The 27,630-nt window shown below is 37.0% G+C and overlaps 1 protein-coding gene across 1 annotated transcript in view; it reads right to left on the reverse strand.

Annotated features, from left to right (window-relative positions):
* SLC6A2 (solute carrier family 6 member 2) overlaps window positions 1-27,630 on the reverse strand; it is a 249,464-nt gene that overhangs the window by 17,910 nt on the left and 203,924 nt on the right. Inside the window, exon 12 of the mRNA XM_053699566.1 lies at window positions 10,887-10,987. Within this exon, the coding sequence (XP_053555541.1) occupies window positions 10,887-10,987 (101 nt within the window). The remainder of the gene's footprint in view (window positions 1-10,886; window positions 10,988-27,630) is intronic.

Genomic DNA, 27,630 nt, shown 5'->3' on the forward strand with positions numbered 1-27,630 from the left:
AAGAAACCTTACAATAGTGGTTGCTATCCGGAGGAAATTAACCCATAACAGATTAAAGAACCATAGCGGTTGGGACTATTAATACCTCAGAATAAGGCTGCAAGGATTGGAACAAGGGAAAATCAAGGTCTAAGCCAAGACAGACATTAAGCCATAAATTTTCAAAAGTGATATAACTATTATAAACAGTCACAATTTTCTTGCTCCATAAAAACACACGCCAGAACTAAAGGTTTTCATAAGGGGAGAGAAGGAAAAGTGCCTGCTTTACTGAAAAGGGTTGTTTTTTTCTTTTTTTCTCTCTTTTTTTTTTTTTTTTTTTCTCACCTGTAACCTTGATAAGGCACCTAAGTTTTGCATACCACTGAATTAGGTCGCTTTGGTGTTTCTTTGTATTGAACTTATTCATTAACGTACGACATACTTGGATATTCAAACAAAAAGTATGTCTGTGCAGCATTATACATGTTAAGTTTTCAACATATATAAAGGTCTCCAACTGCTGGGTCATTTTTCAAAATTCCCTACAAACAAAATGACCTACATAGCTGAATGTTATATATAAACTAATCACCATTTATATAAGATTATCTTGTAAGGGTAGGCAATAGGGCAGGGGAAGAAGAAGGGGGAAAATAGAAGGGGCTATAAATTGTAGTAATTAGTCTTTGAGAATTTCCTAAAGCATAGGATAGAAGATTACCAGGTTCTATCCTACCTAGAAATCAGATACTAAATCCGAAGTACCCCGAATATTGCTAGGGTTAATCCGAGCATATAGTACAAGTATCTACCTATATTCCAGAGACCAGACTCTAATCCCAGATACTCATTAGATATTTTTTCAAACGAATAGCACCACTCAAGATAGGCATTTTAGAATTTTGTTAAAGGCTGTAGATAATAGCAAATTCAAAGAGTAGGCAACTGAGGGCAGTCTCACTCCCAACCCATATAATTCCTTCTTGTATAGAAGGATAAACACACCCGAACAGTAGGAAACGGGTGTAGTCATTTGCACAAGGAAAAGTAGTGGGCCCAGCTTTTAGGACCAGAAGGCCTTTCTATGAAATGTTCCTGACTGCCATAATCTGATAAGCACAATCTTGAAGCTTTTCCTATAAAAGTCACTTAAGGGTTGAATCCCTCCTATATTTTTTTATATAAAAAAAAAAAGAAAAAAAAGAAAAAAATCACATATCTTGGTTTTTTTTCCCTCACCCCTCACACCCTCTTTTTCCCCTTTTTTTTTTTTCTTTTCTTCACTTGTATATTGTAACACATCCTTCTTTTTCTTTTCTTCACTTTTCTCACAATTCAGGGGTATCCCCCCCAATAGCAATTATATATTATTATTATTTTTTTTTCCCTCACCTCCTCACCCAACACATGGACAAGTTTCTTAACACATCTTCAAAGATTACATCCCCAAATATGGCAGGCAGAAACAGAGACAAAAAAAACAAAGGCCACACTGAGATAACAGCAGAATTACACGCTATAAGTAATTTAAATCCAGGCAGTGAGGTATTAAATTTGCAAAATCTAGTTACCAATATAACAGAGGCTTTGTCCCCCAAGTTTGACACCCTAAGATCTGAAATAAAGCATGATATAGACTTATTATCACAAGAATTTAAGCAGTTCTCTAATAGACTGCAAGAGGCAGAGCAAAGGGTGTCAGACTTGGAAGACCTCACAGTTTCTCAAGGTCTTAAATTAGATGACGCAGGAACCAAACTGCAAAAAATGCAATTGAGATTAGAAGACCTAGAAAATCGGTCCCGAAGAAACAACATAAGGATAATTGGCATACCTGAAGCAAAAAAGTTTGAGAACCTAACACTATTTATAACAGAAACACTAAGCCAACTCTTGGAAATGTCAGATTCTCAGATAATAATTGAAAGGGTTCACAGGGTGGGCCCCCCTCACATGGACACTAATATCTCCAGAAGACCCAGACCAGTTATTGCCCGTTTCCTAAATTATCTAGATAAAGTGAAACTGTTGCAACAGTACAGGAAAAAACAACCGATTATTATTGACGGGAGTAAAATCTTGGTGTTCCAAGACTACTCAGCGGAAACCTCCTTAAAAAGGAGAGATTTAACTCCCATTTGCTCAAAATTTATTCAAAAGGGTTACAGGGCCACTCTAATTTACCCTGCTAAACTCAAAGTAGCTGTTGGAGATAACATTCATTTTTTTGACAATGCTAGAGAGGCAGAGCGCCTCTATGCAGGACTAGAACCCGTAGGTTAATTTTTTTTTCAGCAGGAGTCTACTGGTTTAAAAAGATCATAGTACCTTGTTCAATTCTTTCATTCACTATTTGTTTTTTATTTCTTTTTCCTGTTTTAATTATTGTAAAGTATGGTCATGGATTCAAAAGAAAGAATCCTATTTATAGAAAGTGGTCCCTTTCGTGATAGGGCAATCAGAGGGAGGTGGGTTCCCCCTCCTAACCATATAATAGAGGTTCCAGACCCAAAAATCCTTTTTTTTTTTTTTTTTTTTTTTCCTCTCTCCTCTCTCTTTCTCTCTCTCTTTCTCCTTCCTCCGGCTCGCCCCCCCCTTATCTTTTTCCAAGTATTCCTAAATACAAGTTAAACCTACAATTTGACTGACTATGTCACTAGATAAATTTAAGGTGATATCTTGGAATGTTGGAGGAATTTCAACTCCTATTAAAAGGAAAACTATAGTCTCCCATATGCGAAAATTACAAGCTGATATTATGTTTCTTCAAGAAACACACTTAAATAACGAAGAAACAATGAAACTAAAAGGTTCATGGATAAAAGAAGTTGTTTTTTTCACCCGGTAACAGAAGGAAAAGGGGGGTGGCAATAATGATAGGCAAAAGATTAGAGTACGAGTTGCTACAGACAAAAAGTGACCCGGAGGGGAGATTCGTAGTGTTGAAAATTCGAATTGCCAAACAAATATATACAATGTGCAACATATATGCGCCTAATGAATTAGACTATGAATATTGGGATCTATTACAATCCATGCTATTATCTCACTCGGAAGGTTACCTGATAGTAGGAGGAGATTTCAATATGGCTCCCCAATCCCCCCTAGACAGAATGAGACATAATAACAGACAATTAAAATCCAAAAAAGATAAATTAGAAACAAAAATATTTAAAAACCTTTGTCAGAACCTATCAGTCAAAGACATTTGGCGAATCCAGAATCCTGATATTCTAGATTATACCTGTCTCTCAAGGGCACACAAAACTCTATCTAGAATAGACCTATTTCTAGTGGATGAGAGGCTTTGCACAAAAAATATAAAAGCAGGAATCACATCCATAATTATCTCAGACCATTCACCGATTTTTCTCGAGATTCAAACGAACAGTTCTAATAAAACTTCACCGAGATTCAGGTTTCCTTTTTACCTATCCAATGATATAAAATTCAAAAAACATCTAAACGACAAATTTAAAGAATACATACAATTTAATATAGACTATATTGACAGACCGGAAATCTTCTGGGGTGCCGCAAAGGCAGTCATGAGAGGAGAAATAACTGCCTATGCCGCTAAGCTAAATAACAAATTAAAAAAGAGAGAGAAAGAAGCGACTCAATTCGTAGTAAACTCTTATAACCACTATCTGTTACACAAGACACCCTTTAACTGGTCTAGATACATTAAAGCTAAAAATGAAAGAGACGCTCTAGCGCTACTTATAGAAACTCATAAAGACCTCAAATTTCAGTCCAAACTGTATAGGTTTGGTAACAAATCTGGCAAGTTACTTGCAAAATTAGTTAAAGGGGAAAAAAAACCTTCCCTTATTGACAGAATAGAACAAGACTCCCTGTTATATACAAAATCAGAAGATATTTTAGAAGTCTTTACAAATTATTTCAAAGATCTCTATTCAATAAAGGCATCAGATGCGGTTCAGGCTCAGAAATATTGGAGCAAAATAACCTGCCCCACAGTTCCGGAGGAAATAATTCTTAACCTAAATAAACCAATATCAGAGGAAGAAGTTAGTAAAACAATTTCAGAGCTGTCGGTAAATAAAGCGCCAGGCCCAGATGGGCTTCCAAACGAGGTCTATAAAATTCTAGCCCCTGAAATAGTACCACATTTATGCAATTTATTCAATGATTTCTATATCAGGGGTAAAGTTATACCACCTAGTTTCACGGCCTCCTATACAACTTTGTTGCTTAAAGGGGGAAAAGACCCAACACGAAAGGAGTCCTACCGGCCGATAGCTCTTCTTAATTCGGAATACAAAATTTTAACTTCAATCTTAGCCAGTAGGCTTCAAACTGGTCTAACACAGGTCATACACAGAGATCAAGCGGGTTTTCTTAAATTCCGCAACTCAGCATCCAAAATCAGAGAAGTACTAACAACTACAGAATATTTCTTTCGGAAGTCTCTCACCAACGAGGAGACGGGGGGCGAACCAGATCTGGCAATAGTTGCAATTGACGCAGAAAAAGCCTTTGACTCAGTACACTTTAACCATATATTTTCATCTTTTGTCAAATTTGGAATCATAGGCAACTTTCTCAGTTTTATAAAAAATCTGTACAAAAATCCTTATACCAAATTAATAGTTAACAATCTATTATCACCAGATATCGAAATTCAAAGAGGAACACGACAAGGTTGCCCCCTGTCTCCTCTTATTTTTGACTTAGCCATAGAGTCTCTGGCAATAAAAATTAGACAGTCTCTTCAAGGGATTACAATTTCTAAGCACGAATTAAAAATCGCCCTCTACGCAGACGATATACTTCTTTATTTATCAAATACAAGAAAGAATATACCCAAACTTATGCGTATAATATCTAAGTTCGGGTCCTTCTCGGGATACAAAATAAATCCATCCAAGTCAGAAATTCTTTGGCTCCGAAAGAAATTGGATTCAGTAAGAAATTGCCCCTTCAAGGAAGTGAAGGATTCTTTTAAATATCTAGGAATTAATGTCCCAGCTAATCCCTCAGAGCTATATGAAATTAATATAACTCCAATTCTCTCTACGATTCGAGAGAAAATGAAAATATGGCGAAATTTACCAATCTCACTCTCAGGGAGAATAGCCTTGTTTAAGATGGTTCTCCTCCCTAAACTTCTTTACGTAATTCAAAATATCCCTTTATTATTATTTGAAAAGGACATTCGGTCTCTTAACTCTGCGATTAGAGATTTCATCTGGCAAGGGAAAAGATCCAGGCTCTCAATTCTAAAACTATCAGTAGGGAAAGAATACGGGGGATTAGCTCTTCCGGACATCAGACTATATAACCTGGTTTTTTTAGCACGTACAGTGTCTGACTGGCTCCTCCAGAAGAATTATGTGACTAATAACTCAGTAGACGAGAATATCTGCTATCCATTCCTCCCAATAGGTTTGGCACACTGTAAGCCCAAAACACTACCACAGGAAATTAAAAAGCTCAAGACTATTCTGAACCCTATCAGAGCCTGGTGGAAGATAGGGACCCTCTTAAAAGTCAACTGTAGTGTCTCACAGTATACCCCAATAAAGGGGAATCCTGATTTCCCACCAGGCCTAAGTCTGGATATATTTGACAGATGGGCATCTAGGGGCTTAAAGAATGTTCAACAACTTGTAAAGAAAGACAGGAAATGTGTAAAAACATTTGATGAATTAAAAAGGGAATTTAATCTGGCAAACAATGAGTTTTTCGCATATCTACAAGTAAGACACTACATCACGGAACTGGTTAGAAAGTCAGACTGGAACTGGGATTTGGGAAAAATCGAAAATTGGCTCTTACTAATGAAGGCTGGTCATACATCAATCTCTTTCTGTTATAGGGCTATAAATGGCATTAAGGGACTCCTCATTCTAGAACAGATAGAACTGGGTTGGAATAGATTAATTGTCCCTAATAATATAGAACCTAACTTTATTCAAAAGTCTATTAGGAAAGTTTCTCAGGCTACACTCTCAGCAAACTGGAGAGAGGCACACATCAAATTATTGCATAAGGTATATTTCACGCCAGAGAAAGGTTTTAAAATACACAACGCAAATTTTGAAAAATGTCCAAAATGTTCCCTCCATGCAGCTGATCTGAAAAATATGTTCTGGAGCTGCCCGAGAATCAGACAATTCTGGTCTAAATTAGAATATTGGTGCCATAACATACTGGGGATCTCCCCTCCGGGTCTTACACTTATACAAGTAATATTTTGTATAAAGAAGGAAGAGCAACATCACCAGGAAAAACTAATAATTCTCTCAATCTTAGCCGCTAGACACCTAATCCTGAAATGTTGGAAAAAGCATAGGGCCCCCTCAATCTTAGAAGTAAAGAATTATCTTAAAAAACAATGTATTTTGGAGCAAAGGGATACCAACTTGAATAACAAAGAGGATATTAGTCTATTTTTTAAGAAATGGTCAGCTTTCATTAAAAGCTTCCCAACAAGTGAGATAGAATATTTGATTTTTCCATTCAGGAATTCAGAGCTGGTGCAACTTAACATTTGGTAGGAGGGGAGGGGAGGGGAGAGGAGTTTATTAGTCTACCCCCCCTTCTCTTTTCTTTTCCCCTATTTTTTTTTTTTTTTTTTGTTTGTTTGTTTTGTGTTGCGTTGTTTGGGTCAAAGAAATTGGAAAAAACCCAGTAAACTGTTTTTCTCTGTCTAAAAATGTTTAAGTTAAAGGATGTTTATAGAGTAACATGCTCTGCTTATAATGTCATCCTTTTGTTGCACTGTTTCTGTTAAATCAAATCTGTTTACTGTCAAAATAAATGATTTAAAAAAAAAAATTGCTTGCTCTGTCCGAATCATGAAAAAAAAATAATTTGGGTTAAGTATCCCTTTAAGGGACTGATACCCCAAGATCACAGTCAAGAGACTATGAGCCTATTCTTTTTTGTTATTTATTATCAATTAATTTTGACTTCCAGGCAGTTTTATATTTGTTATGATGAAAGGGGTGCTGAACTTGTGCCAAATATTACTTTCAATGAAAAACTTTAAAAATGTTTCCAAAAATGTAATGCGAGCTTGTGTGTGTGTTTGTGTAAGCGTGTGTGCGAGCGTGTGTGTGTGTGGTTGTGTGTATAAACAATTACTATAATAAGACTAAAACTTCATATCACACATAAGCAATATAAGTGATCATTATTACACTGCATTATATAAATTATAAGGTAAAATAAATGATCGTCTGCTTATTAGTGCAATGACACCTGCACTTATTAATAAATGACACATTTGTAAAAACATTCATATCTTAATTAATAGCAGATAAACAAATAAAAGTTTGTACACACACAGAAGTATCCACTGGGATGACAATCAGGTATAATGAATAGTAAAATATACTATTAGAAGAAAAATATTTGAAATCCAAATGAATATCATTCAAAAATATAGAAGATACATTTAAAAAAACATTAAAGGGTTACTAAACCCAAAATCTTTCTTTCATGATTCAGATAGAGAATACAAATTTAAACAACATTACAATTGACTTGTATTATTTATTTTGCTTCATTTTTTAGATATCCTTAGTTGAAGAAAAGGCAATGCGCATGGGTGAGCCAATCACATGAGGCTTCTATGTGCAGCAACCAATCAGCATCTTCTGAGCATATCTAGATATGCTTTTCAGCAAATAATATCAAGAGAATAAAGCAAATTAGATAATAGAAGTAAATTAGAAAGATGTTTAAAATTGCATTCTCTTTCTGAATCATGAAAGAAAAAATGTGGGTTTCATGTCCCTTTAAGTTGAAAGATGCACTGACAAATAAAGACTGGGATACACATAAGTCAGACAAAGAAAGTGAAGGCAACATAGATGTTCTCTTCATGTCTGTATATGTTCACATACAGTTTCTACAATCAGTGTATATATTATGGTCTTTAACCTATATTTTTCATCTATTAACTCCATAGAATGGGTTTGCACTGTCAGGCTTATCACAGCACAGAGGGACAGTGGAATCTACAGTTCATACAGTTTGTATTTAGCTCTGGGGCTGCAGAGACGCTTTTGCAGAGGAACAGGCAGCTGAGCTTTTGGAGAGCAGCATGTCACAGGTTACTCACCTAAAGATGAAGTGAAATCCTAAAATATTAGAGCTGCTATCTCCAATCAGGGAGGTGGCACTAACCAGCAAAGGTAATGAATAGGATGTCAAGAGCACATTTCAATAATTTTCCCTGAGAGCAACTGAACCCCACAGTCATGGGCATCTGGAGAGGAGAGGCAGGGGGGGGGGGGGTTTGCCCCCATGGAATTTTGCTCTAGGTAAAAAGTCAAGCACACAGCTAGATTCAAATGTACTCTTCAATTCTGCTTTTAATCTAGCTGTGTGCTTGTAAGAGAGTACCAGATTTTCTGTTTAGTGTTAACATTTTTTAATGGAATTTTCTCTACGGACTTGACTGGAGGAAGCTGCCTGAGTCACTGAAAGCTGTGCAGCTGCTGGTGAGTACACAGGGCTGTGAGTTTTGCAGTGGCATGGGATGTGTACCCAGTCTGGTTTGCGGGTGCGATCCTTTGCCATGTTTTGTATGTGTCTAGGTAAGATACAATAGGCTGGAGTCACCCTTTTGTATCTTTGTTTAGTTCCAGGCAGGCATTGTGCAGCTGTATGTTAGGGACCCAGGGAGGAAGAGACTTTGATGTGGTCCTGGGCTATCACTATTTGGCCAAATGCTGAAACTAACTCCATTTTGCTTTTAATCTAGTTGTTGCAAGACTGTTCAGACTTTCTATGTGTTGTATGTGTATGTATGTGCTTATATATATATATATATATATATATATATATATATATATATATATATATATATATATATATATATATATATATATATATATATACACTGTATATGCCTACCTTATATCAAAGCAAAAGCAGTCACTTTAGTCACTCATTTGACACCAATGATCTACCATGTATAAAAATGTTGTGCATGAGTACAACAAGCAACCCTATCTGCTTCACATGTTGCCACTGATATTATTATGCTTAGAGTGTTTTACTTATTTACTCCTCCCTGAAAAATTGTCTGCGGATGCTCATGACCACAGAATCATCACATCAGAATTATTTCATCCATTCAGCACAGCTGATTATTTTATGAACCTAGTGGATCAAGGCAGAACAAAAATATAATACAGATGGACTTTCTGGGTCATAAATGGTAAATGCATATTAATTATGATGAATTATTATGAGATCTCTGCACGACAAAGGCTATTTTTGATTGATATGACTTCACATGAAAGGCTAGAACTAGTCAGAAGACAGTAGGACAAATACGGATATCTTCATGCTGTAATAGACAAATGTTGGTACCATTAGCCATGCTACCTACACTCCATGGCAAATGAAGGTCTAATGTCTATCACTTGACTGCAAAGTAACACAAGAATAAGGGCCAATGATCTAAAGCTCTTCACTCCCAGCAAGATCCCTCACAAGATTCTAGAAAAGCAAATTTTGCTCTAATACTCTAAGGGATATTCCCTGCATTTCTGGAAGTGAACGAGAGTCATGTCCAGCGCAATATAGCACTGCATGATTCAAGAGTTTTGCTGCATTAACACTTTGTGCTTTGTATTTTATATCACTTTATACTTAAGATTGTATCTTTAAATTTTATTACATTTAAGCACAACATTTTCTATTTTGTATTTAATGCATTTAGACTTTATTTACAGAAGTGTATTTAGGATTGTGATTTTTTTCAAATTATGATTATGCTTTAAAAGCTTTTATGTACCTTTAATAAACTAGGATCATAGTTTGTATATTTCTGTGTATCTTTTACAAATTAGATTGCACTTTGAATTTGTTCTATATAAAATAAAACTGACAGTTTCAGAACGTTTGAGGGACAGGGGAGTTCCTTTGGCTGAACAGAAGAGATCCCATGATGTATCTGAATCTCTCTCACACCTCTCAATATGTTCTGTAAGCATTTAACATCTGAACATCTCAGAAAAGTATTGTATTCTAAACTAGAGGCAAATGCAAGTTAAATTGCAGTGAAAATGTTTCAGTTTCATTTGTATTTGCTGTAAACTGATCATTTTTATTGGTGTCAGGAGCTCCCCAGTTAACTTTACTTTGCCCTGTAAGATTCTCTATTCCAGAGAGCTTCATTGCTTTCTAGGGGAGGCAGCTCTCAACTCTCTTGGACTTCAAGATTACACTCTTTTCCTTAGAGAATATTTTAAATTCAGCTTCTGTGAAGTCTTGAGATCTTCAGGACCCACAGGAGAAGAGGTCAGGGAAACCCTAAAGTGTAACACACAGAAGTCTTACAATAGGTAATACATACCAGCATACCAATCATGAGGTTGTCACAGGTCTAACCAATTGATATGTGTGACATAATGTGGAAGCCCAGTGACTATAATATATCTTGTGAGACACATAATGCAACTACAATATAGTGTTATATAAAAACTAGGGTTGAGTAACATACAGCTAGTAAACAGAGGGAGAATCGATAAAAGACTTCTCTAACCTCTCCATTTTCTATGTTATTTCATGGAGACCATTCACTAAAGCTCAGTCACCTCTACATTCTTAAATTAATAGGTTCCACTGAATAACATTGGTTCTGGAAATGCTAGAGAGGCTGTTAGTGAACCCCCCAAGAAAAAAAGCACACAAAGTGTGTAAACCTATTACTTTCATAATATTATAAATGGACAAATGAAATTTGCTGCTATAATGAGACACAACACATGGGAGGCTTGGGCTGTTTATCATCCTTTGATAATTTTAATCTTATCATCATCTGATTTGGGAAGCGTGCAATTATTATGTCACAATGTATAAGACACATGTATCAAATCTGGAGACCAAATGTAAATTAATTGACTGTTACTTACCAGGAGGAATGCAGGGCTGACAAATTTCCAGCACAATCTCCAATAGAGACCAGGACGGAATCCCATCATCCTATAAATGTCATCACTGAACCTATCCACACCTGAAGAAAGAAGGACATAAAGGCATGAGGGTGAGGAAGAAAACAAAATATACGCTTTCCACAGACCTAGAGAAAAATATTAGGAGCTCCAGTTAATGCAATTGTTAATAATTCATGTAAAAATTGCTATATGTTTTGGTTGCTTTCTGCCCACTTTCATGAACTTTATATCTAAAACATTTTTTGCCTCAGACGTTGTGCATTTCACAGAATTCAGACCCTTGTCCTAGCTACATGCTACCCGGTTATTTATATTAATTTAATTTACATACATTTTTAAAGTCAATTAATTAATTAAATCCTAATTGATGGCTACGCACAAATGTGTCTTTTCATTAGCTCACTGGGGTCTGATATTCAACACCTCACCGGCATGGAGAAAAATCACACATTTTTGGGATTTTTTTTTAGACCTTGTATTGTAATGTAGAAGTCTATGTTTCCCATAAAGAACACTACATAGCAACATAAACATTTCTCAAGATAACATTTGTGTTTCTAAATTTTTTTGAATATCAGGCCCCCAATGTGCTGGTCATTCAACAAAAATACCAAGAGAATGAAGGAAATTTGATGATAAAAGAGTTGTGTTTCATGTCCATTTAAAAGTGTGATTTGGAACTTATCTGGTTTCTAAACATGTTAACCAAACTCATACAAGAACTTTAACATCTAACAAACAGTGCAGAAAATGCTACTCAGGGAGGGCAGGCAAATGAGTGTCAACAAGTCCACGGTGTAGATTTTAAAAGGTTTAAAAATCCTTAGACTAATAATAAAAAAGTGTCTTATTAATTAGAATACCGGTGTGGAATTGTACAAATGCCAAGGAGGTCTGCCAGCTTTTCCACTTGCAAATTTTCCACCCGGAGAACTGGAGAAGTATTATTTATTGCTAGCTAAAATAGAGGCATAGTTTATGAAACATCTTGCATTTATCATTGTAAATCCGGTATAATGGATGAAGCTCTTCTTAAATGGATTACATTACATTTAGTGGGTCAAATGATCATTTTATAAGCAGGTTCTCATTCCACTTTTTCCAAGGGACCTGAGTTAAAGGGACATGAAACCTAAAACTTCTATTTTATGATTCTGATAGAGCATGTGATTTTAATCAACTTTCTAATTGACTTATTTATCAAATTTTCTTTGTTCTCTCAGTATCTTTTCTTGAAAAGCAGGGACGTAAGCTCAGGATCGTGTTTGTGTCTGGAGCACTATATGGCAGCAGTTCTGCAAGAGCACTAGAAGGCAGCACTATTTTCAGCCATGTAGTGCTCCAGAAAGCTACTTAGGAATCTCTTCAACAAAGAATACCATGAGAATAAAGCTAATTTGATAATAGAAGTAAACTGGATTATTAAAAAAAAAAAAAAAAAAAGGATGCTCTGTCCAAATCACAAAATATTTTATTTTTGGGTTTCATATCTCTTTAAGTGCCCTTTTACTGCATATCCCACAGAGAAAATTCTAGTCATCTGTACAAGCAAGGGAAGATGACATTTGCCCACTCTTGACCACCCCTCCCCCCAACCTTGCATACTCATTTGCATAAAGGAACTTAGTAGGTACTGCAACTATAACTCCAATTTTACAACTGTGCTAAAATTATAGTAATGTTAAAGGGACAGCCTAGTCAAAATTAAACTTTCATGGTTCAGATAGGGCATGCAACTTTAAACAACTTTCCATTTCACTGTTATCATCAAAATCGTTTTGTTCTCTTGGTGTTCTTAGTTGAAAGCTGTAATTTAGTGTAGGGTAGGGCTTTTTTTATTTTGGGGGGGGCTTTTTTATTTTGTTAGGGGTATTAGATTAGGTGTAATTAGTTTAAAAATCTTGTAATTTGTTTATTATTTTCTGTAATTTAGTGTTTTGTTTTTTTTGTACTTTAGCTAATTGTATTTAATTGTATTTAATTTTATTTAATTTTATTTAATTTTATTTAATTTTATTTAATTGTATTTAATTGTATTTAGTTTAGGGAATTAATTTAATTATAGTGTAGTGTTAGGTGTTAGTGTAACTTATGTTAGGTTTTATTTTACAGGTAAATTTGTATTTATTTTAGCTAGGTAGTTTATTAAATAGTTAATAACTATTTAATAACTATTCTACCTAGTTAAAATAAATACAAACTTGCCTGTAAAATAAAAATAAACCCTAAGCTAGATACAATGTAACTATTAGTTATATTGTAGCTAGCTTAGGGTTGATTTTACAGGTAAGTATTTAGTTTTAAATAGGAATAATTTAGTTAATTATAGTAATTTTATTTAGATTTATTTAAATTATATTTAAGTTAGGGGAGTTAAGGGTTAGGGTTAGACTTAGATTTAGGGGTTAATAACTTTAGTATAGTGGCGGCGACGTTGGGGGCGGCAGATTAGGGGTTAATAAATGTAGGTAGGTGTCGACGATGTTAGGGATGGCAGATTAGGGGTTAATAATAGTTATCTAATGTTTGCGAGGCGGGAGTGCGGCGGTTTAGGGGTTAATATATTTATTATAGTGGTGGTGATGTCCGGTTCGGCAGATTAGGGGTTAAAAATTGTATTTTAGCGTTTGCGATGCGGGAGGGCCTCGGTTTAGGGGTTAATAGGTAGTTTATAGGTGTTAGTGTACTTTTTAGCACTTTAGTTAAGAGTTTTATGCTACGGCGTTGTAGTGTAAAACTCATAACTACTGACTTTAAAATGCGGTACCAGTCTTGACAGGAGAGGGTCTACCGCTCACTTTTTGGCAGACTCGTAATACCAGCGCTATGCAAGTCCCATTGAAAAAAGAGGATACAAGTCTGGCCAAAAAAGTGAGCGGTACACCTGTACCTGCAAGATTCGTAATACCAGCGGGTGTTAAAAAGCAGCGTTATTGGGACCGGCCAACGCTGCTTTTAAAGCCTAATGCAAAACTCGTAATCTAGGTGTTAGTAATTTAATTCTTTATTTGCATTGTGGGCTTTGGCGGTTTAGGGGTTAATACTTTAATAGGTAGTTTGCGTTATGGGCTTTGGTAGTTTAGGGGTTAATACTTTAATAGGTAGTTTGTGTTGTGGGTTAATGGCGGATTAGGGGTTAATAGTTTTAATAGGTAGTTTGCGATGTTGGGGTTGGCGAATTTAGGGGTTAATACTTTAGTTATTACTTGCGGTGTGCGTTTGATGGCGGATATAGAGGTTAATAGTTTAGTGAGGCATATTGCGTTGTGGCGGAGGGTTGTCAATTTAGGGATTAATACTTTTATTAGTTCCAATGTGGGTTTGATGGCGGGTATAGGGTTTAATATACTTTATTAGTTGTTGTGGTGGGGTATTGCGGTTGACAGGTAGATAGATATTGTGCATGCGTTAGGTGTTAGTTTATTTTTGCAGGCAGTTTCGGGAGATACAGTGCTTCCATACTCAGCGTAAAGGCTTGCTGCGGCTGCCTTGTGTGGCGAGGTGAAAATGGAGTAAGATTTCTCCATTTTCGCCATGTAAGTCCTTCCGATGAACATTGGATACCGATTTGCGACGCGGTCCCATGTTAGCTTATGGGAGTAAAAATTGCAGGCGATGCCGCATATGTAATGGGGCTCCAGAAAATGGCTTGGTATGGTTAGGGCTAGTTTGGGTTAAATAATATTCAAACTCTCTTGCATAGCATATCTTTCACTGCTCTGTTTTTATCAGTGTAAATGGTCACAACCCTTACATCAGTACATAAAAAGACATTAGCTGAGCACATGAGCACAATTGAAATAGCATTATTATTATTACTACCCAACGTGCTGTTGTTTTCCCTCTTGTGCCTGCACTGCAGTTCTCTTCAAAGCCCTTTTAATTTAACCCTATCAAGTGCCAGTGGTTGAAGCTTTGCTTCTTCATACAAGGTGCCGCCATCTTGGAACTTTGGTATTCTTACACTGGTGACAGAAGTAGTATGCATTCACAGACCAGTGACAGCTTTTGTGACAGCTGTAATAGATATGCTATCCCAAAGTGCAGAGTAAAAGCTTTACATTTCTGCATTTTAAAATTTATATAAATATATTTAAAAAAAAAAAATCACAAATTGAGAGCAAGAGCAGGTACCAGATTCTTGCACCTGGACCCTGTGGTTTCTAGTTACGCCTCTGGCTGCTTCATAAATAGACCCCCATAGAGTTTCACTAATCGGTACCTGTAATGGGTTAAAATAGGGGAGCAGTTTTGAAGAGAACTGTAGGAACGGGGAAACATTAACAAATTAGCACTGTGAGCAGTAACCATGTTACAGATGTTCCCAGCAATTTAATGCCCCTTTAATAAGCGACAGGGCTGTCTGAATATTAAGTTTACATGAATTTGCTTTTTAATCACGTTTGATTTTTTTATTTGACTAAATGACCTTAATTTGTCCATAATGTGATATGCAGAATAGACCATAAGGGCTCCATTTATTAAGCAGCGGATGCTACTTCGGAGGCCCATCATTTTAAGACTTTCCTGAAACGTATGTTAAGAAGCAGCAGTCATAAGACCGTTGCTCCATAACCTGTCAGGATGATTGACAGCCCCTGCTAGCGTCCAAATGGCCATCAGTGAGCAGGGGGCGGCATTGCACAAGCATTTTACCAGAAATGCTTGTGCAATGTTAAATGCATTTAGCGATGTCGAGTGGACATGATTTGCTACAGCGAAGCATGTCCGCTTGACTATTAATAAATCAAGCCCTATAAATCTAACAGTGTGCATTGATGGATATCAGATAATAAAACACGAATCCCTGTTATTCAATACAGTAACAATGACAATTAATATTAGTAATAATATGACATGGCTAAATAACAGGGAATATAGTTTGTTTTATCAGTCTTATGACAAAACGTTAAAGGTACATGCCTCTGTATGTCCTTCCTCAGTTTAAGGAAGTTCACTATAAAATCTCACGAGATTTCAGTGACATTTGATCACAGTAAAGCAAAGTATGAACTCAGCAGATGACAGTAAAACAAGTAGCTCTGGATAACACATTTTGAGGTGAAATATCTTCCTTTTTTTAACATATCATCAGCTTTCTACAGTTATGCTGTATCACTTTCAAGTGACTTAGCATTTTTCACACCAGCTTTTGTATAATTTTTTTGATTGATCTTGTGTGATTCTAGACCATAAGATTGGGAGGTACAAAAGTTGACCACAAAACTAAATATTCAGGATGCAGGTGGTAAAGGGGGGGGGGGGGGAATCTAATCTCATCATCTACCTATCTATTTTTAATTTTTTTTAATCCTCATTTTCCCTCAACTTACCTACAGAAAACATTGGACATGAAAAAAAAGGATAGTACCGTAAAGACAGGTGCATGGCGAAAAAATTCGGTTCGGTTCGATTCAGATTTTTTTGAATTTCGGTTCGGATCGATTCGAATTCGGAAAAATTCGAATCAATTCGGTTCGGATTCGTTTCGGATTTATTCGGATTAGAATAAATTCGGCTGGATTCGGTTCGGTTCGGAAATTCTGAATTTTTGTAAGTGTTAGGTGGGATGTGCTGTGTATTAGACTAGTATTATGTACTGTATATTAGGTGTAACCCATAGCAGAGTGATATAACCTAATATACTGTACAATACTAGTGTAATCCATGGCCATCCGAATCTACCGAATAAATTTGAATAAATCCGAACTAATTCGGATTTATTCGGTAGATTCGGCACTATTTTAATTCAAAAATTCGAATTGATCTGAATCCCGAATTTTACGAATTCGGACGAATTTCCGAATTGATCCGAAACGAATCACACATTTCTAGTACCGTAGAAATGAACAACAGCTAGCACCTTTAAGGGGTTGAAGTAATACTAGGGGCATATGTTGGCCTATGCCAACTAGGCACATGACTAAGGCAGAATGATTTGGGGGGCAACACATTTTGAAGAAGAGCTTGATTTAATGATATCTTGCAGGTCCCATGCTCTCCAAATAGAACAAAAGTTTATAACTGATCTAAATGTGGTTACAAAAAGGGATACCCACGTTTGCATATTCTTCTGTGTGTCTGGTAGAAATGAGTGAGAAACATATATGAGGCAAATATATGACAAAATAGGTGAGTTAAAAAACAACATTTTGAACATCTAGAAAAACCAAACAAAGCTTGCAAAATCCAATTAATCAGCTCCTAAAATCTTAGTGCGGACACATATATCTCTATAGAAGTTTCTTCCATGACACCTAAAATTGTGGGGATAGCTTGTCAATATTCTAGCTGGCTTCTAATTTTGTACTAATTGTCATTTCAATTTGTTAACATCTGAAATTCAAAAGGATTATATAAATGTTCACAATAAAGGGTCTGGATATTTTAAAAATGTCCATTAAAATAACATAAATGGATAACAAATACAGTTAAAGCTCGCATTCTATTGGCTGTTCCAATCAGCCAATAGAATGCAAGCTCAATCCTATTGGCTGATTGGATCAGCCAATAGAATTGAACTTCAATCCTATTGGCTGATTGCATCAGCCAATAGGATTTTTCCTACCTTAATTCCGATAGGAACTGAAGGGATGCCATCTTGGATGACGTCACTTAAAGGACCCGTCATTGTTGAAGAAGACTCCGGATGAAGAGGAAGCCCCGCGTCGGATGTCTTGAAGATGGAGCCGCTCCGCGCCGGATGGATGAAGATAGAAGATGCCTTCTGGATGAAGATTTCTGCCTGTCTGGAGGACCACTTCTGCCCGTCTGGAGGACCACTTCTGCCGGCTTCACTGAGGACTTCGGCCCAATTGGGTGAAGACTTCTCAAGGTAGGGTGATCTTCAAATGGTTAGTGTTAGGTTTTTTTAAGGGGGGATTGGGTGGGTTTTAGAGTAGGGTTGGTTGTGTGGGTGGTGGGTTTTAATGTTGGGGGGGTTATAACATTTTTTTACAGGTAAAAGAGCTGATTACTTTGGGGCAATGCCCCACAAAAGGCCCTTTTAAGGGCTATTTGTAATTTAGTGTAGGGTAGGGCTTTTTTTTTTATTTTGGGGGAGCTTTTTTATTTTGTTAGGGGGATTAGATTAGGTGTAATTAGTTTAAAAATCTTGTAATTTGTTTTTTATTTTCTGTAATTTAGTGGGGGTTTTTTTGTACTTTAGATAATTTTATGTAATTTTATTTGATTGTATTTAGTTTAGGGAATTTATTTAATTATATTGTAGTTTTAGGTGTAATTGTAACTTAGGTTAGGTTTTATTTTACAGGTATATTTGTATTTATTTTAACTAGGAAGTTATTACATAGTTAATAACTATTTAATAACTATTCTACCTAGTTAAAATAAATACAAAGTTGCCTGTAAAATAAAAATAAACCCTAAGCTAGCTACAATGTAACTATTAGTTATATTGTAGCTATCTTAGGGTTTATTTTACATGTAAGTATTTAGTTTTAAAAAGGAATAATTTATTTAATGATAGTAATATTTATTTAGATTTATTTAAATTATATTTAAGTTAGGGGGTGTTAGGGATAGGGTTAGACTTAGGTTTAGGGGTTAATAAATTTAATAAAGAGGTGGCGACGATGGGGGCGGCAGATTAGGGGTTAATAAATGTAGGTAGGTGGCGGGGGTGTAGGGGGGGGCAGATTAGGGGTTAATAAGTATAATGTAGGTGGCGGCGGTGTAGGGGGGGCAGATTAGGGGTTAATAAGTATAATGTAGGTGGCGGTGGGCTCCGGGAGCGGTGGTTTAGGGGTTAATAAGTTTATTTAGTTGCGGCGGGGTCCAGGAGCGGCGGGATAGGGGTTAATAACTTTTATTTAGATGGCGGTGGTGTAGGGGCGGCAAATTAGGGGTTAATAAGTATAATGTAGGTGGCGGCAGTGTAGGGGGCAGATTAGGGGTTAATAAGTATAATGTAGGTGGTGGCGGTGTAGGGGGGCAGATTAGGGGTTAATAAGTATAATGTAGGTGGCGGCGGTGTAGGGGGGGCAGATTAGGGGTGTTTAGACTCGGGGTACATGTTAGGGTGTTAGGTGTAAACATTCCCATAGGAATCAATGGGATATCAGGCAGCAGCGAACATAAGCTTTCACTGCTTTCAGACTCCCATTGATTCCTATGGCATCCACCGCCTCCAGGGCGGCGGATTGAAAACCAGGTACGCTGGGCCAGAATAGTGCAGAGCGTACCTGGTAGTTATTTGATAACTAGCAAAAGTAGTCAGATTGTGCCGAACTTGCATTCGGAACATCTGTAATGACGTAAGCATCGATCTGTGTCTGACTGAGTCCGGCAGATCGTATGTTACGTCACAGATTTCTACTTTTGCCGGTTTGTAGGGTTTGATAACTAAGGGGAATCAGGCTCACCACAAATACACTGCGGAATTCCAGCGTATTTGCGGTTGACGGCTTGATAAATAGATGCCATTGTGTCTAATGCTGGAAGTGGCGTCTTCTCTCAAGACATCAAGGAAGCAAATATATCCACAGGAGCCTCTGCACTAAAGACATGTATGTTGCCAACTCACCAAAGTGAATTTAAAACCATCAGCAAAAATCCAAACATTGCATACATAGCGTGACATATAAAAGCTGGTGCTTGCAGGATACCAAGCCTTTGTGGAAGATGTGTTTTGCGCAGCTGCCCTGCAAAGCCGTGGTCTAAAGTGCTATTTATGTAAAAATAAGATTATAACTTTGCTCAGGACAATAAAGGTTTGACAACAAGAACACAGTAGTACCGGTGCTAAGGCCTATAGAGTAACACATTAATATTAAATGAAAGAAAAAGAAATAGACCTCACGACAGCACAAAAGTAACCTGTTTAATCACTCAGGGTGGTGTCCCTTTAAAGTGGTTAAGAACACTAATAATGATATGGATAATTTACATAAAAAATATTCATATATTCTGAAAACAAATATCACATATAGTCAAAAACATAATAGCACACATGTATCAGAGAGAAATGAAGGGGTTTGCCTTACATATGTTCCAAAGAGGAAACAGGAGAAAAGAAGCATCATACTTAACTACCAAGAGATAGAGTTATCATAGAGTCCCATGACAAAATAAAGTTTTTCCTTGTTTTCCTGATCCGAGTGCTGATCTGAGGGATCAGATTCAAATCCCTGATGCTGTGTTAGGCAGTCACCCTGCCATTGTGAGCAGGCAAGCTGTAAGTGCTATGAATGTTTGACCACGCTGATCGATTACACTTTCAGTGATGAAACTTAAGGGGAGTGTGCTTTTCTCTGACACAGTCGGCAGCGAGCAACCTCAGCCAATTCAAACTGTGAAAAGTTTGGGAAGCCATGCCCGACGGCTTCTCTCGAGTCAAAACACTGTATAAAAGTGTGATCATATACAAGCCCAGATGAAGCCTATACAGCACTCGGATCAGGAGACTTAATTGATGATAAGCTTTATGTAATATTTGTTCTTCATAACATCTTTCTAACAACCTATTTGTGATATCATTAGCACATTCTACAAAGCTTTCTTCACTAGTACAAATCCTTTTTGCTCTCATGTATTTTTGTTTTAATTTTCCCTTTAAAGTGTGTTTAGGATGACATGAATGATATCTTAAAATCATATTACTAGCTGTTGGTTTATGATACAAAATAGTATCTACAACACCCTTGACCGGGTCACCTCTCAACTTAACATCAAGGAAATGAAAACATAAACCATACTGCTCATCACAAAAGACAATACCGCATGCATTGTTATTCAAATAATCTATAAAAGATTTAACTGAGGACTCATCTTCATCCCAAATGAATGTTAAATCGTCTATATATAGCAAAAGTAATATTTCATCCATGCAGGAAAGGGATTTCCATCTGCATAGATGTGTAACTGCTGCCACCAACCCATAAAGTGGTTGGCGTAAGAGGGGGCAAATTTAGCCCCATAGGGGTTCCACGCCACTGCAGATAGGAATTTCCATTATACATTAAAAAGTTATGAAACCGCAAGTTCTCTATGATTTCACTACAAGCTCATAGTTACTGTGATGCTCAGGAAAAAACATAATGGCTTCCAACCTCTTACAGGGCTCAATACACGTGTAAAGTGATAAAATAGTCAAAATTATATAGGTCTGTTTTCATTCCACTTTCTTGAGCATTAACAGCAAAGAAGTAGTATCCTGTATGTAACTTGGGAGATCCCTTACCAAGGGCTGTAAATATGAATCAATACATTTTGAAAGCAGTTTGTTTAAAGAGTCTATCTTGGCAATAATGGGACGGCCTGTAGGATTTACCGGGTCCTTATGCACTTTAGGGAGATAGTGAAAAATAGGTATAACAGGATATTCTGGCAACAAATATTCTTGAAGAGATGCTGCAATGATACCATTGTGTTTTGCAATACTAAAACATTCAGTATGTTTATAAATGATTTAGTTGGATCTTGTGATAAACGTATATAGACATGTGTATCATTAAGCTGTCTCATTGATTCTAAAATATATGCATCCCTATAAAGTATTACAACATTTCCTCCTTTATCGAAAGCACGGATGACTATCCTTTCATTAGTACTCAAGTTTTGCAATGCTATTCTCTCTTGTGTTGTAATAATAGACCTAAATATATTAGACTTCTTAATATTTCCTTGAAATATTCTTAACCGTTCTTCAATAGTATGTTGAAAAACTTGTAATACGGCTACGCTAACCTTTGCATGTATAGGATATTTAAATGTTGAATAGACACATCTTTTCCTTGAATCGAACCATCATTTTGCTCAATACTCTCAAACATTAAATCTTGAAGTGTTATTGCAGTGCAGTGATTGCTGAAATTCATATATGTCAAATCACTGTTCAAAGAAATATTGGGCAATACGAGAAGCTGAGACTGTCATTGTTCATGAAAGAAATGTCTACGCAAGGTGAGAATACGAACAAACTTATTGACATCTAATATGGTTGAAAACAAATCAAACTGTGAGATGAAACAAAATTAAAGGAGTAGTCTAGTCAAAATTAAACTTTCATGATTCAGATAACTCATGCAATTTTAAACAACTTTCAAATTTACTCCTATTATCAATTTTTCTTCGTTCTCTTGGTATCTTTATTTGAAAAAGCAAGAATGTAAGCATAGGAGTCAGCCAATATTGGGTTCAGCACCTGGGTAGCACTTTATGATTGGTGTCTAAATGTAGCCACCAATCAACAAGTGCTACCCAGGTTCTGAACCAAAAATGGTCCGGCTGCTAAGCTAACATTCAAATAAAGATACCAAGAGAATGAAGAAAAAATGATAATAGGAGTAAATTAGAAAGTTGCTTAAAATCGCATGCGCTATCTGAATCATGGAAGTTTAATTTTGACTAGACTATTCCTTTAAGTCCTTTTGACAATGCATCATATTTTGCATTTATTAGAGCAACCGATGACAAATTCAAAACATTCTTATATATGCATATTTCTTGTGTTTCTGAAAACTGTTTGGATAAACCCTCATCTCCAAACTTTGATTTTTGCTTAACTTTTTCTGTCTGATTTTTTCTGTGTTCCCTTGCCTCTCCAACCTCTGTGTATTTTTCTTTTGTTTTCAGAACATTTAAGGTCCATTGAAGACCCTGACAGCAATACTCCAGTAGCCCATCATTTTAAAGAAAATCAATTATGACTCTAGGATGCTGAAAATTCAATGCATTGATCATGTCCCAGTGTTGAGGCGTGGAGGGGATAGAGAAAGTATGTGAAGTATATTGGATTTTTTCTTTACAAACCTGTCTCCAAAAAGGTCTTGACATTCAGACTGATGAAGATTATTTTGTATAAAGTTTAATTTTGTTTCAATATGTACTGTATATTAATTCATTTTTTGTATATAATGATCAATTGTTAAGCACATATCATTTCTTTTTTGTGTTGTTTGTATATTAATGTAAGAGTGCATAAAGCAGGATTAATTAAACGTTTAAGGGTTTATGTTTCTTTAAATGAGCAAGTTAAATAGCACTTTAGACCAAGGTGTTTTCCAGGGCAGTGAACAAGTGTGCAGCCCCACAAAACATGTCTGACGCAAAGCCTTTGCATCCTGCAAGCACCAGCTTTTAAATGTCACACTATGAGGCCGAATTATCAAATGTCTGTCGGACCTGATCCGACAGTGCGGATCAGGTCCGACAGACATCGCTGAATTTCGAGAGCAATACGCTCTCCGTATTCAGCATTGCACCAGCAGCAACGCCGCATTGCAACGCCGCCCCCTGCAGACTCGTGGCAGCAGGGAGGTGTCAATCAACCTGATCGTACTCGATCGGGTTGAATTTGGCGATTCCTGTCCGCCTCATCAGAGCAGGCGGACAGGGTTATGGAGCAGCGGTCTTTAGACCTCTGCTTCATAACTGCTGTTTCTGGCGAGCCTGCAGGCTCACCAGAAACACGGGGCTTCAAGCTCCATTTGGAGCTTGATAGATAGGCCCCTATGTATGCAACATTTGTATTTTTTATGTTGATTTTAAATTTATACAATAAATTAACTTTTTATATACTTAGGTGAGTTGGCAACATATGTATCTTTAGTGCAGAGGCTCCTGTGGATAACATTGTATATGTCTTGATTCATGAGTCCTTCACATAAATAAATATGCCCGATTCCATGTCATCTTCTTTGATGAGTCCAATTTTCAGCTTTGCCCAAGACCTGGTCATCTAATGGTTAAACGGAGACCTGGAGAGGCCTACAAGCCACAGTGTCTTGGACCCACTTTGAAATTTGGTGGAGGATTGGTGATCATTTGGGGGCGCTTTAGCAAGGCTGAAATCAGGCAGATTTGTGAAGGACGCATGAATCAGACCACGTACAAGGTTATCCTGGAAGAAAACTTGCTTCCTTCTGCTCTGACAATGTTCCCTAACATTGTTCCAGCAGGACAATGCTCCATGCCACACAGGCAGGTCAATCAAGGTGTGGATAGAGGACCACCAGATTAAGACCCTGTCATGGCCAGCTCAATCTCCAGACCTGAACCCCACTGAAAACCTCTGGAATGTGATCAAGAGGAAGATGGATGGTCACAAGCTATCAAACAAAGCCGAGCTGCTTACATTTTTGTTCCAGGAGTAGCATAAAGTCACCCAATAGCAATGTGAAAGACAAGTGGAGAGCATATTGCCAAGTTGCATGAAAGCTGTGATTAAACATCAAGGTTATTCCACCAAATATTGATTTCTGAACTCTTGCTAGGTTAAAACATTAGTATTGTGTTGTTTAAAAATGAATATGAACTTTTTTTCATTGCATTATTCGAGGTCTGAAAATACTGCATCATTTCTGTTATTTTGAACAGCTGTCATTTTCTGCAAATAAATGCTCTAAATTACAATATTTTTATTTGTAATTTGGGAAAAAATGTTGTTAGTTGTTTATAGAATAAAATAAAAATGTTTATTTTAATCTAACACATACCTAAATGGTAAAACCAGAAAAACTGATAATTTAGCAGTCTTCCGCCTAGATTATGAGTTTTGCGTTAGAGACTGTGCGGTGCTAACGAGCAGTTTATGCTCACCGCTCACTTACAGACAGTGCTGGTATTAAGGGTTTTTAGAAACCCGGCGTTAGCCGCAAAAAAGTGAGCGAAGAGCAAAATTTAGCTCCACATCTCACCTCAATACCAGCGCTGCTTACGTTAGCGGTGAGCTGGTAAAACGTGCTTGTGCACGATTTCCCTATAGGGATCAATGGGGGAGAGCCGGCTGAAAAAAACCCTGCAAAAAAGCAGCGTAAAGCTCCTGACGCAGCCCCATTGATTCCTATGGGGAAACACATTTTATGTCTACACCTAACACCCTAACATGAACCCCGAGTCTAAACACCCCTAATATTACACTTATTAACCCCTAATCTGCCACCCCGACATCTCCGACACCTGCATTATATTATTAACCCTAATCTGCTGCTCCGGACACCGCCGCCACCTACATTATACTTATGAACCCCTAATCTGCCGCTCCCAACATTGCCGACACCTAAATTTTATTTATTAACCCCTAATCTGCCGCCCCCTATGTCGCCGCAACCTACCTACATTTATTAACCCCTAATCTGCAGCCCCCAACGTCGCCGCCACTATAATAAAGTTATTAACCCCTAAACCTAAGTCTAACCCTAACCCTAACACCCCCTAACTTAAATATAATTAAAATAAATCTAAATAAAATTACTACAATTAACTAAATAATTCCTATTTAAAACTAAATACTTACCTATAAAATAAACCCTAAGCTAGCTACAATATAACTTTGTTATATACATTGTAGCTAGCTTAGGGTTTATTTTTATTTTACAGGCAACTTTGCATTTATTTTAACTAGGTAGAATAGTTATTAAATAGTTATTAACTATTTAATAACTACCTAGCTAAAATAAATACAAAAGTACCTGTAAAATAAAACCTAACTTAAGTTACACTAACACCTAACACTACACTATAATTAAATTAATTACCTAAATTAAATACAATTAATTACAATTAATAAAATTATCTAAAGTATGAAACCCCCCCCCCACTAAATTACAGAAAATAATAAAGAAATTACAAGATTTTTTAAACTAATTACACCTACTCTAATCCCCCTAACAAAATAAAAAGCCCCCCAGAAAAAAAGCCGGCGTTAGCTACGCGGGTCCTTACCGCCAAAACTCTAAATCTAGCCGTAAGAAAGCCCCCCCAAAATAAAAAAAGCCCTACCCTACACTAAATTACAAATAGCCCTTAAAAGGGCCTTTTGCGGGGCATTGCCCCAAAGTAATCAGCTCTTTTACCTGTAAAAAAAAAGTACAAATACCCCCCCAACATTAAAACCCACCACCCACACAACCAACCCTACTCTAAAACCCACCCAATCTCCCCTTAAAAAAAACTAACACTAAACCCTTGAAGATCACCCTACCGTCAGAAGTCTTCACCCAACCGGGCAGAAGTCCTCAACGAATCCGGCAGATTTGGTCCTCCAGACGGGCAGAAGTCCTCATCCAACCAGGCAGAAGTGGTCCTCCAGACGGGCAGAAGTCTTCATCTAGACGGCATCTTCTATCTTCATCCATCCGGCGAGGAGCGGGTCCATCTTCAAGACATCTGGCGTGGAACATCCTCTTCTGTCCACGGCCGACGACTGAATGAAGGTTCCAGCCAATAGGATTGAACTGGCATTCTATTGGCTGATTGGAACAGCCAATAGAATGCCAGCTCAATCCTATTGGCTGATTGCATCGGCCAATAGGATTTTTTTCTACCTTAATTCCGATTGGCTGATAGAATTCTATCAGCCAATTGGAATTGAAGGGACACCATCTTGGATGACGTCATTGAAAGGAACCTTCATTCAGTAGTCGGCCGTGGACAGAAGAGGATGCTCGGCGTCGGATGTCTTGAAGATGGACCCGCTCCGCGCCGGATGGATGAAGATAGAAGATGCTGTCTGGATGAAGACTTATGCCCATCTGGAGGACCACTTCTGCCCTGTTGGATGAAGACTTCTGCCCATCTGGAGAACCACTTCTGCCGGATTCGTTGAGGACTTCTGCCCGGTTGGGTTAAGATTTCTCACGGTAGGGTGACCTTCAAGGGGTTAGTGTTAGGTTTTTTTAAGGGGGGATTGGGTGGGTTTTAGAGTAGGGTTGGTTGTGTGGGTGGTGGGTTTTAATGTTGGGGGGGCATTTGTACTTTTTTTTTTTTACAGGTAAAAGAGCTGATTACTTTGGGGCAATGCCCCGCAAAAGGCCCTTTTAAGGGCTATTTGTAATTTAGTGTAGGGTAGGGCTTTTTTTTATTTTGGGGGGCTTTTTTATTTTGTTAGGGGTATTAGAGTAGGTGTAATTAGTTTAAAAATCTTGTAATTTCTTTATTATTTTCTGTAATTTAGTGGGTTTTTTTTCATACTTTAGATAATTTTATTTAATTGTAATTAATTGTATTTAATTTAGGTAATTAATTTAATTATAGTGTAGTGTTAGGTGTAATTGTAACTTAGGTTAGGTTTTATTTTAAAGGTAAATTTGTCTTTATTTTAACTAGGTAGTTATTAAATAGTTAATAACTATTCTACCTAGTTAAAAGAAATACAAAGTTGCCTGTAAAATAAAAATAAACCCTAAGCTAGATACAATGTAACTATTAGTTATATTGTAGCTAGCTTATGGTTTATTTTATAGGTAAGTATTTAGTTTTAAATAGGAATTATTTAGTTAATTGTAGTAATTTTATTTAGATTTATTGTAATTATGTTTAAGTTAGGGGGTGTTAGGTTAGGGTTAGACTTAGGTTTAGGGGTTAATAACTTTATTATAGTGGCGGCGACATTGGGGGCAGCAGATTAGGGGTTAATAAATGTAGGTAGGTGGCGGCGTTGTTAGGGCCGGCGGATTAGGGGTTAATAATATTTAACTAGTGTTTGTGATGTGGGAGTGTGGCGGTTTAGGGGTTAATATGTTTATTATAGTGGCGGCGATGTCCGGTTCGGCAGATTAGGGGTTAAAAGTTTTATTTTTAGTGTTTGCGATGTGGGGGGGGGGGCCTCGGTTTAGGGGTTAATAGGTAGTTTATGGGTGTTAGTGTACTTTTTAGCACTTTAGTTAAGAGTTTTATGCTACGGCGTTGTAGTGTAAAACTCTTAACTACTGACTTTTAAATGCGGTACCAGTCTTGACAG

The sequence above is a fragment of the Bombina bombina genome, chromosome 1, assembly GCF_027579735.1.
Source record: "Bombina bombina isolate aBomBom1 chromosome 1, aBomBom1.pri, whole genome shotgun sequence".
NCBI lineage: Eukaryota > Metazoa > Chordata > Amphibia > Anura > Bombinatoridae > Bombina > Bombina bombina.